The sequence below is a fragment of the Cyprinus carpio genome, chromosome A10 (genome assembly GCF_018340385.1).
Source record: "Cyprinus carpio isolate SPL01 chromosome A10, ASM1834038v1, whole genome shotgun sequence".
NCBI lineage: Eukaryota > Metazoa > Chordata > Actinopteri > Cypriniformes > Cyprinidae > Cyprinus > Cyprinus carpio.
Genome location: NC_056581.1, coordinates 93,471 through 108,785, shown reverse-complemented (window position 1 = coordinate 108,785; position 15,315 = coordinate 93,471). Strand labels below are relative to the sequence as shown.

The 15,315-nt window shown below is 37.2% G+C and overlaps 1 protein-coding gene across 1 annotated transcript in view; it reads right to left on the bottom strand.

Moving 5' to 3' along the window:
• LOC109097267 (interleukin-6 receptor subunit beta-like) overlaps positions 1-15,006 on the bottom strand; it is a 60,225-nt gene extending 45,219 nt beyond the window's left edge. Inside the window, 7 exon segments of the mRNA XM_042764539.1 lie at positions 9,352-9,511; positions 10,147-10,301; positions 10,392-10,564; positions 10,677-10,815; positions 12,020-12,079; positions 12,180-12,251; positions 14,590-15,006. Of these exon segments, the coding sequence (XP_042620473.1) occupies positions 9,352-9,511; positions 10,147-10,301; positions 10,392-10,564; positions 10,677-10,815; positions 12,020-12,079; positions 12,180-12,231 (739 nt within the window). The 5' untranslated portion in view covers positions 12,232-12,251; positions 14,590-15,006.
• Between the last annotated feature and the right edge of the window lie 309 nt (positions 15,007-15,315).

The following is a 15,315-nucleotide window of genomic DNA, read 5'->3' as shown; positions in this document are numbered from 1 at the left end:
TAAATACCTGGGGTTATGTTTGTTTTCTTCTAAAAGAGATGAAAAGTAATCAGTTCAAGCAGTTTTTAATGTTTTTCTGTAGGACAGGTTACTTTCCCACCAAGCAATACGAAATACCCCTAGTTTTATTTTCCTCCAGCTGCGCTCCATTTTCTGGGCTGCTCTCTTCAGGGACTGTTTTCCTTAATCTTCCTTAAGCGTAAAGGAGTAACTGTATCAAAAATGCTAAAAAAGAGGGAGTCTGTTAAATCATCAAGTTGTTCTGAGGTTTTGGATATGCTAAGGCAGTGGTTATCAAACCTTTCCATGAAGTACCCCCAGCGCTGCACATTTTGTATGTCTTCCTGTATCTGACACACCCACTTCAGGTCTTGCAGTCTCCACTAATGAGCTGATGAGTTGAATCAGGTGTGATATACAGTATGAGGAAGACATACAAATACGCAGGGCTGGGGGTACTCCAGGACAGGTTTGAGAACCACCGTGCTAAGGAATTGGGATAAATCAGGAAGATTACTTACAAAGCCATCTTTTGTGGTAGAAGTGATGGTTCTACCATTCTTGTAATAAGGAGTAGAATTTACAGTTTTAGCCATATGAAGTTTGCACAACACTAAATAATGATCTGAGACATCATTGCTTGGCTGCATAATTTCAACACCATCAACATCAATTCCATGTGACAGTATTAAATCTAGAGTATGATTTCAACAATGAGTAGGTCCTGAGACGTGTTGTCTAACCCCAATAGAGTTCAGAATGTCTTTATTTAACCTGGTATCAGTGATACACACGTAAGTGATGCAATGATATAAATCACATAGAGATGAATACATGTAATAAGGCATACAATGAAATATTTGTATTTCATAACTGACAATTCAATGTAGTGTTAGTTTTATCCTAGAGAAAAAGATCATGAGGAACATGAAAGCAAGGTTAACTCAAGCTAGGGTTGACATTCTGTTGCATATTGTTAAAAATATGAATATTCATAATACCATCATCAGTAACACGTCAATAACATAATGGCGCAAATTGTTCATAGTTTTCTAAACAGCTCTGTGTCTATTTTGGAAGCAAGCTAAATTGAAGCCGTGTTCACTGGAAACGTTACAGCTGCACATTGACGAACCACAGACCAATCAGATGTGAGCTTGAGGCAAAAAATCAGCAGCATTACAATGAAAAGGGAAATCCATTAGAAAATTATTTTACACAATGCTACAACTTACCATATAAATGTTTCAAAACAACAGCAACATATTATATCAGTTAGGCAAAAGGAAGGCACATGGCAGTGTGACATCTCAAAGTGCTGACAGCTTTTTAAAGGGAGCAGTCTAGTGTTACCATACATATCTGCGGAAGCTTGCAATCCCATTAAAATGCCAAATGAAAAGTTCATCACAGTCAAATTAACATGGCCTGAAAAGATGACACTAAATACAGTAGCTTAGGGCCGTCTCCAAAGCACCTGCATCAGTTTGAATGTTTTACTGAGGTCGATAGTCGCTCTGCTGCAGCATGTAACTTAAGGCGAAGGTGGGCGGATCCTCTGCGACAGGAGACGTCTCCTCCTGCACTGGACAGAAAGTAAGAGAGGCTCCATCGCATTCCTGACTGAGGACGCCCAGCTCGAGTTCTCGGCCTTGTCTGAAGTATGAGCTCCTGGACTGGCCGCCGCTCTCGCTGAGATGCTCTAGATGTTCCTCGCTGTCCAGAAGCGGCTGTGTGGAATCAGAGCGAGTGAACACTGGAGGCTGATGGTTGGAAGTCTGGCCCTTGTAGGCACCTGCCACCACTGAGGAGTACTGCACGGTGCTGGCCGTGGTCTGGCCCGAGTCACCCGAGTCGCTGTCCGACACGCTGTGGTGGGGCGAGGACATGCAGGACGAGCCTCCGATGCCACTGCTGTGCTCCTCAGAGAGATACTTGTTCTTCTTCAGTGGCAGCACGGTTTTGTCTTCCTCGCACATACACTTGCCGTCAAAGATGTCCACTTCCACCACACTAACATCTTCTTTGGGCACATCAGTCTGTTGAGAGGGTCACATACTGTTAGCTTTGTGTGGCAGACCATAAGAACCTCCTAACAGACCGGATCTACAGTTTTGAGCAATATGCCATTATGTGGTCAGAATCGTGTTTTGTGTTGCAATATACATGAACATGTTACAATGAAAATGAACATGTCCAGTTCATAAGACAACAAAAAACATTTTTTCCAATAATATTTTTCATTATTCAATTCTCATTTTCTTCAAGCAAAAAAAAAAAACAACAAAAAGAAACTTAAATTGTAAAACACTTTGACACGGACATCTCTCTATATATACAATATATATATATATATATATATATATATATATATATATATATATATATATATATATATATATATATATAACTGTATTTATATATATATGTATGTATGTATTTGTTTTTTATGTATTCATTCTGGTTTCATTAATTTCATTACCGATTTTTAACGATTAATGATTTTGAGGAAAAATGTATGAAAGTAAATTTTTATTGCATATATTGCCTTAAAGGGATAATTCACACAAACATAAACATTTTGTCATGATACGTATTAACAGCTAACTATATATACTGTACATTACAGAGAATTTGAGAGTTTCTATGTGCATAACTGCCACGACAACTTCATAATGAAACGGAATCTTTATGGACATGTTTTTGTGAGATTCATCCATGATTTTGATGCTTTGCAGCTCTCTGACCTTTATGGGGAAATCAGGTGACCAGTGGGCAATCGAGCTGTCAGACGGGTCTGGAACCTGCGGCCACAACAGCTTCTTAATCCTGAACAGAGACCAGAAAATAAGGAGGTTAACACCACACAGCACCATTAACTGCTGTTATCATGTTATTCAATCTTCATAAAATATTCAGAACAGTTTCTCTTTCTGTATTAAATCAAGCAATGTCATAAAATTCATCATGATTTAAATGCAGCTTTTCATTTGGTGCAAGTTACTTTAAAGAGCATGTCATTAGTTTCACAATCCTTCTATATTTTGAATGATGAAAAGGAACTGTTAAGAAGTGACAAAAGTGCCATTAAAAGTATAATAAAATTAGTGTGCAGGACTCTAAAATATACATAATGTTGCACATAGTGAAATTTAGTTACAGGACATCCACAGCAGGAATCAGTTATGTTTGGTATCATTGACATCATTTAACTTGCCATACTGAAATATACAAGAAAGAATGAGGATCAAAGGCTCGCCAGAGAAGATTATCAATAAATAATAACTAGCTTTATGGTATGTTTTGGTGCATTTTGAATGCCAGACAGCACCTGGTTATCATTCACGGTCATTACATATAAAAAAGCAGCATGAAAATTTCACTAAACTTCTCATTTGTGTTCCACGGAATTTTTTTTTTTTTTTTTTTTTCGCCCTTCTGGGAGCTCGACAAATGTGAACTGCTGTTTTATGGAACAAAACTTGCATGAAGATATTTGTAAAATGCATGGAACAACATAACAGTCAGTAATAACAGAATGATCATTTTCCTTTTTATGAAGAAATGCTTAATTACTAACTCATTTAAATGGTTTCTACTGTTATTGATTGTATTGCAAAATCTTTCTTGTTTTCAATTAGTAAAAAATTCAAATGAGTGGAAAAACGTGACTAGTTTTGAATTGATTACTTTCTAAATTGCGTACAATGTGCACAATGACACAGTTTACAAAGAATAGTTAGGCAATAAGCCACTATTAGCCAATCTTGTGTAAGTATTTCCAGACCATGGCTTCTCCAAAGTGAAATGAATTGCTGAATTAAAGTTGAATTCTTGCTTTGTGTTTCATTTTGAGTGGTGAAAAGCACTGACTCACACTTCTCTTTTCCGAAGGCATAACATTACAAAGACAGTCAGGAACAGGAAGCTGAGGCAAACCACCACTACAATCACCTCCACCTCTCCATCGCCTACAGTCAAGAGAACAAGCTCACATCAAAGCATCAGCACACGTCACATCCTTCAGTAGCTTATGCAGCTCCATGCATGTGACTGCTTCTTGTGAAAATTGCAATGCATCATCAAGCACTTCAGAAGAAAAATGAGCACAAAAGACATACCGTATTTCATGGTTTTGAACGTACAATCCATGCCTTTTACAGAGCCTGCTACTGTTGACACCATGACGTTAACCACATAATCGGTTTCACTGGCCAGACCCATCAGCACATATGAATGGACATTAGGGCCCACCGTCACAGGTACTAAACACATTCGACAAAGATCAGATTTCATCACACATTCCTCATGCATTTAACATATGCATTTAACATACGTTTCCATTTCTTAGTGTTCCCGATGGCATAGAATATGGTGTAGTTGGTGATGAATCCATGCTGTATGTCCAGTGGAATCTCCTCCCAGGTCAGCTCAGCACTGTTCTTCTTGAATTTGTCTACTTTGACAGTAGGACCCCTTTCTGGAGCTAGATAAAAATATAACATCAATAACACAAGGCTGTTATACGAGAGTACTTCAGTGCATGAGAACACTGCATTAACTTTAAGATACATACTTCCTTGTTGAACGTAGGCTGGTCTGGTTACGGGACGTCCTGCTTGGAAGTGTGTCTTGTTCTTGTAAATTGGATACACTGATATGTTGTACCGCTTTAATTTCTCCAAATCACCTTGGGAAGGGGGGAAAGACAATTGGTCACCTACATTGCTCCCAAAAAGATTGGTTTCACAGTGAAACTGCAGACATCCGCTGAGCTTTCACACCGACAGCACTTATGCTCTATAACAGACCTGTGGCTCTATCTCATTTCTGGCAGAATCTGCTTTGATAACAGTTATGAATTATTTGAAAATGTCATTTTTTTGGCACTGGGCCAATATTAGGAGTATATTCTAAAATCACATTTGTGACCCTGGACCACAAAACCATTCATAAGGGTTAATTTTTCCACAATTGAGATCTATACATCATCTAAAGTTGAATAAATAAGCTTTCCATTGATGTATGGTTTGTTATGATCAGACAATATTTGGCTGAGATACAACTGTTTGAAAATCTGGAATCCGAGGGGAGCAAAAGGTTATAAATATTTAGATATTGGGATTTTAAGTTGTCCAAATGAAGTTCTTAGCAATGCATATTACTAATCAAAATTAAGTTTTGATATATTTACGGTTGGAAATTTACAAAATATCTTCATGGAACATGATCTTTACTTAATATCCTAATGATTTTTGGCATAAAAGAAAAATCAATCATTTTGACTCATACAATGTATTCTTGGCTATTGCTGCAAATATACCCCAGCGACTTAAGACTGCTTTTGTGCTCCAGAGTCACATATATATTTTTCAAATGTTGTACTTTAATTTTTAGCATTGAGCCAAGAACAGACTCAGCATCAAAACTTGCAGCGCTTCCTTTGCGAAACAGTGCTTTTGACATCACGCTTGCAAAATAAAGATGCAATACTTACAGACGTATGAAACAGGTCTAATTCATACTAAACAAGTTGTTTACTGACTGACACTATTATATACAGCACAGTGTGGGGAAAGTTAATACTCACTAGCTACGTAATCACTAGCTACTAATCTTCAACAGTGTAATGAAACTACTCTTAATTCTTTCAAATACGTTATGTAAAATTGCGTAAATTATTCTTGAAGGGATAAAGTTACATTCAACATTAGATGTTACATTTTTATGTTTAAGCCACTATTGTTTTTATATAGAATTGTTATATTGTCCATAATTACATCAGAAGTAAATATAATTAAAATACAGAAAAATTAAGAGTAATCCCTTACTTTACTCTTTCAAGCGAAAAGTCAATACATTACAGTAATTATTATTATTTACAGTAGTAATGCATTACACCCAACAAGTTCTTTTTAATAGAACTTCTACAAACAAAATGTATTTTTTAAGAATGAATAGATGTTTAAATAAAATGGTCAAATTGAAATTTTTTGGACTGTAATACTGAACCAATAACTGTAATACACTTGGCTAAATTCAACATATTTACTATTGTTAACTTCATCCTGCAGATGCGCCACCAATAATCAGCAGATTAAAATAAATAAATATGTACAGATTCCATGTGGGTCAGCTTATTAGCCAGCAGATCTTCAGAAAATATAGAGTTGGTACCCCTTATTGTGGTGTTGGTGACACTGCTAGAGACTCGCTGCCACTCCGTCTGAAGCTGGGGGATGTTCACCCACTCCAGCAGGTATTCAGAGAGATGTAAGCCATCACAAAGAGACGTGACAGCAGTCCACTCCACCTGCAGCTTTTCATCACGCACCGACCAGCTCATATTCTCCACACCAGGAGGCTCTACTCAATCACAAACACACCACACATTACACCTTTCACACTAAACATGCATTTGACAAATAATTTATTTCAACTCTCCTATTGTCCTAAAACTGCACCCATCTGTAATCGTTGGGTCAAATTTGATGGGTCCCTTTTCCAGGTCAATTAAAATGATCTTGTCATATCATTTTAGTTTCTCAGAGAACCTATCAATATGGCTGACTTTGCACATCACAACACAAAAATCTATTTTTGTGCACTTATAATCAGGTGAAGTACTCCAGGTGTTTTGGAAAGCGCTCAGTGGCTTTAGCCACACTATACCCTATCATATACAACATAATTTGCAAGTAGCTGAATCTTAAAAAATCTTTAAAAATTACTGTAAAAAAAACTGTAAAATGATATTCTGGGGCCATATTTTATACATAGATTCACAAAAAAAGGAATTTAACAGCCAAAAAATCTAGATTCTGTGAGCGCTTATTTTGAATGTCAATTTTATTTTATTTTATTTTATTTTATTTTATTTTATTTTAAAAAGCAGCTATCCATTTGTTTGGATGATATCACAAAGGCTGGTTCAAGTGCCAAAAATAAAAAGTGTTGCCTTTAGAGCATATTCTTCATCAAAAAAGGGGGGCACAGCTAATCTGAGGACAACAGAAGGGTTCAAACTTTATCCAAAAACACTGCAGTCTTTAACATACCTTGACCTGATCTTGGAATGAATAAAGTTGCTTTAGGAGACGCTCCAACTGAATTGCTAACAATTAGTTCAATACTGGCTGTTTTTTCTGGTGGCAGCTCCATCGAATACATCTGGCTGATATTATCTGTTTTTATATTGTAGCTTTTAAACATCACATCATCTTGAAAGATATTCAGGTAATATCCCATTACTTTTCCATTCATTTTTACAGGAGCCTGTAACAGAAGACAATATGAAAACCTTGCAAACAGCAATTAAATAAGACACTACATAGATTAACACTATTACTGATATTTTAGCACATGTAAGGTGAAAAAAAGGAATTTACCTTCCATACTAAAGTGACATTTCTATTATTAGAACTGGGCTGGATGATTCTCCAAAGATCTGGTGCGCTTGCTGGCTCTGAGAAAATAAGATTCAATAACATCAGAATGCTGGGAAGTAATTAAGCAGTGATGCTACTAACTTAACTGTGCATTTCAGTAGCCTGACAATAGTTTTAACATCCCTGTTTTTTATGGAAGCAGATTAGTCTCAAATATAATTCACGCAAAAAACACGATTCACACATGCATAGACAATTTCACATGCATGAAACCTAATTCACATACACACAAAAAAAATTCACGTACGTGAAAAAAAATATATATTCACAAAAAGCAATTCACATGCGCAAAATAAAAATTATATATTCATAAAATACATTTCACAAATGCAAAACACAATTCGTAGATATACAACTGTGCACAAAAAAACCTTTGAATGTTTAAAATGTACGAGTGTCTGAATGTACAAATCGTCATTAACTACGAATCCACTCGGATTTGTGTGTGTGTGTTTTTGAGACTTTCCTGGCAGAGCTCTCTTTCCCACGTGGGTCTGTCGTACTCTTTAGCCAATCAGATGCGAGCTTACCATTCAACCAATCATATCATAAGCCACTGAGAGTGCATTCAGAAGCTCGCAGGCAATCGGGGATACGTCAAGAGAGAAGCCCATAGAAGCCCTGGCGTTACATTTTAAAATACTATACAAAATAATAAATCAGAATACTTACTCCTGCTCACACTCACGCCAAAGAACTCCCCGCTCAAGCTCGCCGTCTCTGCAAGATTAACGATGGCAGTTTGCACGCACAGCTACTAGAAGATTTACATCTGTCAGACAGGTTGCTGACGTCATCAAGCTTAGTTTGAGTCTGCGCGTCAGAAATGGAAGTGCTAAAAATCGCTAAAAATGGGCTTCACTTGTCTCAACTGAGTTCCAGTTGGGTCGCTGTGTCCATTTCTTTTACTGTCTATGGGATTACTGATGTAAAGGCTTAATTTCCGTTCTAATTAATCCATATTGCGCAAAAGGTGCGCAGAATCGTGCTCCTTGAATGCACTCTCAGTGGCTTATGATATGATTGGTTGAATGGTAAGCTCGCATCTGATTGGCTAAAGAGTACGACAGACCCTCGTGGGAAGAGAGCTCTGCCAGGAAAGTCTCAAAAACACACACACACAAATCCGAGTGGATTCGTAGTTAATGACGATTTGTACACTCAGACACTCGTACATTTTAAACATTCAAAGGTTTTTGTGCACAGTTGTATATCTACAAATTGTGTTTTGCATTTGTTAAATTTATTTTATGAATATATAATTTATTTTGCGCATGTGAATTGCTTTTTGTGAATATATATTTTTTTTCACGCACGTGAATTTTTTTTGTGTGTACGTGAATTAGGTTTCATGCATGTGAAATTGTCTATGCATGTATGAATCGTGTTTTTTGCGTGAATTATATTTGAGACTAATCTGCTTCCATAGTTTTTAATGTCATGCTGTCCGCACACACTTCACTGTCAGGCAAGCCGAGAGAATAATCAAACTCACTCTCCTACATATTCTGTGATGGAAATTCTGATTAATTCTGATTCTATTCAGTCGGTCTCTCAAATGTAAAATCCAATTCATTTCTGAGTCGAGTAAAACCATATGTTCAGATTCCATCTCTGCATGCTTCATGAAACAGAGCCTGTTCTCTGTTGTCCTTAAAAAAGAAAACTCTTCAAAACAACACATTTTGCCTAAAGGCGAGTAATAGTAAAGATTTACTAGTAGTAGTGTTAGAGAAGCTAACTAGTTTTTTAAAGGGCAGCTTAACTATTTTAGTAAGCTAGTTTCAGAGTAGCTTCCCCAATACTGTTCTTAAGGGATATTTATTTTATAACCCAATTTTAGGATCCTTCCATCAACCTTTTTAGAGATTTTCAATCACTAGATGAATAATACAGGTCATACTGGCTTCTGCGGTGTTTCCTGTGATGCTGGCGCTCCAGTCACTCCAGTAACCGCTGTAATTTTCCTCAATGCATCGCATCTGCACCACGTATTGAGTGTAAGGCTCCAGAGACTGCAGTATGTACGACTCATTGCCCCCTCTGGTCAAGTTCTTGGGCACCTAAAAGATTCAAGAACACATAAATAAACAGCGTCTTTTTTTTTTTTCTTTTTTGAGGTGAGGACTAAATTATATGCAAGATGAATATATTCCATTGTTTGAAATAAGAACCCGCTCCCAACCCCTTGAGCCATAATAGGGCTTTTCACACCTGAAATGTTTAACCCAGGGCCATTCTAAACCCTGGATAAACCCACTTTTAACACCATTCATGCTTCACACATTAATCTTCACGGGTCTCCATAAGCTTATGTTATTGCTTATGTTAACATATGAGGCACGTGTTTTCAGGTGTCAGTTGCTATGCATCTAGCATTAACATTTTAACACTGCTTTGTTTCACACTTTACAAGTTTAGCACTGCAACACCACAAAAGCTAACCCCGCTTCTGAAGTACACGTGTGAAACACACCTGAGGTTAAAGACGGGGGTTCAGAACGATGATGAGCCAGGCTTAATCGCAGTGTGAAAAGCCCTTATGAAATGTTTTGGTAAGCAAATAAAATGTTGGATAGGTCAAACAAAATCCAATCACACCAAGTTTTTCACTAACAATCATTATTAACAGTACACAAAAATGTTTTCTTTTGTCCTGACCATTTTAAAATCTGAATTGCTTTTGGCTTTCCCATACCTTCACCCAAACATCGGATGCTGCTTTGCGGTATCTGATGGCATAAGAAAGCGTCAAAACATTCTTTTTAATGAGATGTTTCCAAGTAACCATGAGAGATGTGGGGATGTTCACTTCAGTGAGGACTTGGATATTCGATGGTGGATTTGGTTTTGCTACAAAACAAACACAAAAGCCAGTTGAAGTGATGCATTCACACAGAGTTTTAAATGCATCCTTTCCTAATTCAAAAGCTGAGATCATACCAAAATCCTTAGAATATTCTTCAAGTGTGTCTGACCGCTCTGACCCCAGAGCATTCTTCACTTCAACCCACACTGTCAAAAGCACATGATTTGGAAAATAAACCAGATTGACAACGCAGTATCTTGCAAGACGCTGGTTACAGTCAGCTTTATATGTTTGGGATGAAACATTTCTAAAAAAAAGACAAAGAAAAGGAAGTAAATAACATTCTAGTCTTTCATTTTAAATCATTGGGCAGAAAATCACAAAGGTGCTATCAGTACTTATGCCACTCTAACACGTACACATAGACATAAACAGTGTAAGTTGTGTCGAGCAGCGGGTCTCGTGATCCTGGATCCCAACTACAGTTTAAGTTAGGGGAAATTTTTTTGTCCTCTTGCACAGCAATGCATGACAGATTCTTTGGTTTCAGTGGAGGACCTGGAAGTCATAAACACAAAAACAATGGATGTATCAAGACATTTTCTTGAAGTTGAAGTGTTTCGAGGTTTCAAAAAATGAGAACATCTGAGAGATGCAAAGATATCCTGCCACTGCAGGGCTGTTTTATCCTACAGGTTTATAAATCACTGCATCACAAACTAAAACTGTTATTGTTAACCAAATGTTCTGAAGGCATACTGTACATGCGGGGGAAAAAATTAAAATTCTCTGCTTGAAAATCTCAAATATGGTTTGACAAGCTGTTGTGCCAGATTTGACATCAGAAAACCAATACTGAAGAAGAATGCTTCATTTGAATAGCATTAATCAGTATCAAAACTAAGGCGGAGGCAAAGCTTATAACAACTTAAACGTCAGTCTTTTCCAAACACAAATGTCTCTGAACACTTGCAATATCATACACTGGATATTCAGCAATATTTTGTGTTTTATAGCAACAAATTGTCAAAAAATACATACAAAACTAAAACCCAGCTGGAGTGAGGAATTCAAGCTTTTAATTCTAAAGCAACACGTGTGATTTTGGCATGAAAACACTTACATCCTGGATAAAGTGTGATTCCACACTTCTTGTCCAAGCTCTTGTTCTCTCCAGACTGGACTATTGTAATGCTCTCCTGGCGGGCCTTCCTGCATGTACTATCAAGCCTCTACAACTGATCCAGAATGCAGCAGTGAGAGTTGTCTTCAATGAGCCGAAAACAGCCCATGTTACTCCTCTCCTCATCAGGTTACACTGGCTACCAGTAGCCGCTCGCATGAAATTCAAGGTACTGATGCGGCACCAACATACCTAAGCTCATTAGTTCAATCTTACGCGCCCTCCAGAAGTTTGCACTCTGCAAGTGAACGACGCCTTGTGGTGCCATCCCAAAGAGGTTCAAAATCACTCTCACGGCTTTTTCCTGGACTGCTCCCAGCTGGTGGAATGACTATTATGTCTTATGTCTATCATATTCATTAATAAAAATAAAAAAAATTAAAATAAATAAATAAATAAATAAAAAACCCTGGCTATGTGTTCTGTACTAGACTAACTGAGACTTGTCATAGCACTTGTATACCGTTGTTGTTCTCTCGTTGATCTGATTGTTTCTACTGTTCTCATTTGTAAGTCGCTTTGGATAAAAGCGTCTGCTAAATGATTAAATGTAAATGTAAATGTAAATTCCATACATACACTTCTTGGCAGTGACGTTTTTTCCCACCTCAAGAATTTCCACACAGCCTTCATTGGAGCCTGTGTGGACAAAACACTGCACTGAGTATCACAGCAGTACAATACCAGTATAAGTGTTAACTGGGAGGAAATAGAGTGACGGACTGGGGACATGGCTTACCTATTGCATAGTGCAAAAGCATCAGTAAGAGGAAATGATGTGAAGTGTCCATTGTGACATAAAGGCAGGTAACTGAGAAAAAGATGGAAATCGAAAGATATAATATAGATAGGGGTCATTTCTACTATGCCGTACATTTTCATTTTGTGTCATCTGGCAGACAGCGTCAGGGCTTTTTTCTTTAACTACAGATCAAATAGACAGCAACCTCAACAGAGGTGCATTATTGAGGTTTTTGTCAAAAGGGAAGTTTTCTCGAGACGTGTAGCACCAGTTTCAGATTTTTCCCCAGCTTTTTTCTGCACAGACAGCCAAGTATTATTTAAAGCCAATCTTGCCAGCGGTACCCTTTAAGGCGAGGTGTTTGGAAGCTTAGACAAGCCTATCAGTTGGTTCGTGTTGATAAAATTACACAAATGAACATTTCAAAACATGGTTAAAAAAAATCTAAATAAACCTCAAGTCAGCAGTCTCACATAAGATAACCCTCACCGAGCAAAGCTCCTCATTTCCATCCTAATCCCAGCCTGTTAATTTTCCTGCCATTATGCAAATAATTCAAATAATTTATAATGAAGGAGGAAGTTATTGAAAAACGTCCTTAAATTACAATGCAAGCATTTTTTTTTAACATTGAAAATTGTAAAACATACTGGATACTAGGATTATCACGTGTGTTTTAAATGTAAAAAAAAGTACATTTTAAGTGTTTACAATTATCTTTTGAGGTAAAAGTATTTTATTTTTTATATTAAAATACTATATTTTATTTTTATTTATGTATTTATTTTATTTTATAAAGGAATTATCCATTTATAAATATCAATAGTTTTTGGAGAGATACAGCACAAAATTTTATAACCTGAACTAACTTTGACTTTGATATATTGGATATCCTTTGATATTTGTACTTCATGCCAACCAAAAATATCAAAATTTATTTTAATTCAGAACCATATTTATTAACAAGCGTGACTCTCATATGCATGTACTGATTGTACCCCTTCATACAACAGTCCACATACAGTATTTGAGCCAATAATGTAATTATTTATTTATATTTTATATATAAATATACCTAAACATACAGTTCATTCAGAAAGTAAAACGTAAATGTCAATCTACACTCCATACCCCATAACGACAGAGCAAAAACAAAAGAGAGAGAGAGAGAGAGAGAGAGAGAGAGAGAGAGAGAGAGAAACATTCACATTAACATAAGTATTCAAACCCTAGGTGGTTTGGCTCAAAAACATTTTTTTGTTATGCTGGTTGAAAGTCTCTTCACATCCCCATAGCAATCAATAAGTTAAGTGCTCTAAATGTATTCTAATTAATTTTAATAAGTTAAGTGCTCTAAATGTATTGTAATGTATTCTAATAAGTTAAGTGCTCTAAATGTTTTCTAATAAGTGCTCAAAGTGTATATCATCTGTGTATATCATCAGGCGTAGGACCGTAAAATGTTCGTCCAGTCAACGACCCCCTCAAGCACGGAGGAGGCGTGGATTTGGAGAGTGATTTGCAGGCAGGGTGGGATCTTAAGCTTTCAAAGTTAGCTTGCTATTGCGATCCTCTCCGAAATCACCCACCCTCCCTTTTAACTCAGCGTTTACTTGAGGCACCTCTGCCAGCTTTCTGTGCGGGGGTTTGGGAGACTCGTTTAGGGCCACTTAGGGTCCCTGACCTGTTGGAAGGTGAACTGGTCTGAAGTCTTGAACACTCCCAAGGATATCCCTGTATTTAATCAGACCAGTGCCGCTGAAAAACACCCCAAACATGCTTCAACGCTGGGATGGTATTGTGTAGTTGATGCGGTGGTGCCCGGTTTCCACCAGACACGGCACTTGGAAATGAGGTTAATCAGACCAGAGAATCTAGTTTCTCATAGTCTGTGAGTCCTTTAGGTACGTCAACACTATAAATGCTATCTTACCCCAAGGGTCTAACTAAACCTCTAAAAACATTAATGTGGCCGTTAACAAATAGACACAAAACACTTTGATAATCAACATAACACAAAGTCATAGATACATATTTTCCAGAGACACAAAATGATCTGTCAGCAAATAGATAATGGTCATAAATTTCCCCATAGTAATTTTCAGATTTCAAAAGTACTGCAGTTATCAGTCATATACAGTATTTTCTACTACAGATATAATTTGAAGCATGAACCATTCTAGATTGGGGTTTTAATGAGAATGTGTGTGGCCTCCTCAAGCCTACAAAAATATATAACAATATATATTATTATAGTATTTATAGTTTTCTTTCCATGATATTACAATAAATTTATATAATTGGCAAGGACACTTTCAATATATCTGTACAAGCTCCAGAACATAATTTATATAAGAACATTTATTCACTGCACGATAAATTTATTTGAATTATATTGCTCTCTTACCTTCAGAGTGGCATCACATCATATGAGTTACTGTAAGTTTGAACACTTATAAAACATCGCGGATGACCAAGTCGACATTATTTCCGGTGATATTTGCACGGAAGCGCACACTCATCGGGAACGACCTGCGAGCGCGCTCACTATCACTGAAGACGATCGTGTGTTCTACAGATCGAAGCATTCAGAGCACGCGCGGAATCGAGACGAGCGAGGAACCGAAACTCCTCTCGTGATTGGTCGGCAGAGCTGTCAGTCATTTAAACAAGCCCCGTGAATCATAATCCATCATTTTTCCCGTTAGTCATGAACCACTGCCCGAAAACCGTGTAGAATGATCTCACTGCAGCCAATAGCAGCTCGCGCTTCTCAGCGCATCTACATGAAGAACAAAACCAAAACAAGCGACAGACGTGTGTGAACGTTCTCTTCGAAGGGCGTTACTGATGTTGTACTTATGATTGTAACAGTGTTGCGCAATTCAGTGAGTTTAACGAGCCTCACTGCGCTTCTGTTGACAAAGCCTCTTGCTCAAGACGTGTTACGACAAGCAGAAATATTTCCTAATAAACTGTCTGTGACAAATCTATTGAACTATGCTCTGAATCAGAGACCACAAAGTCTAAAAAAAAAAAAAAAAAATAGAAAGAGAAAGAGTTTTAAGACAGTTTCGGTTTAGGCGTAATGTTTTGTTCTTTTAAAAAAATTAGGAAGAAACATCTAGGAACA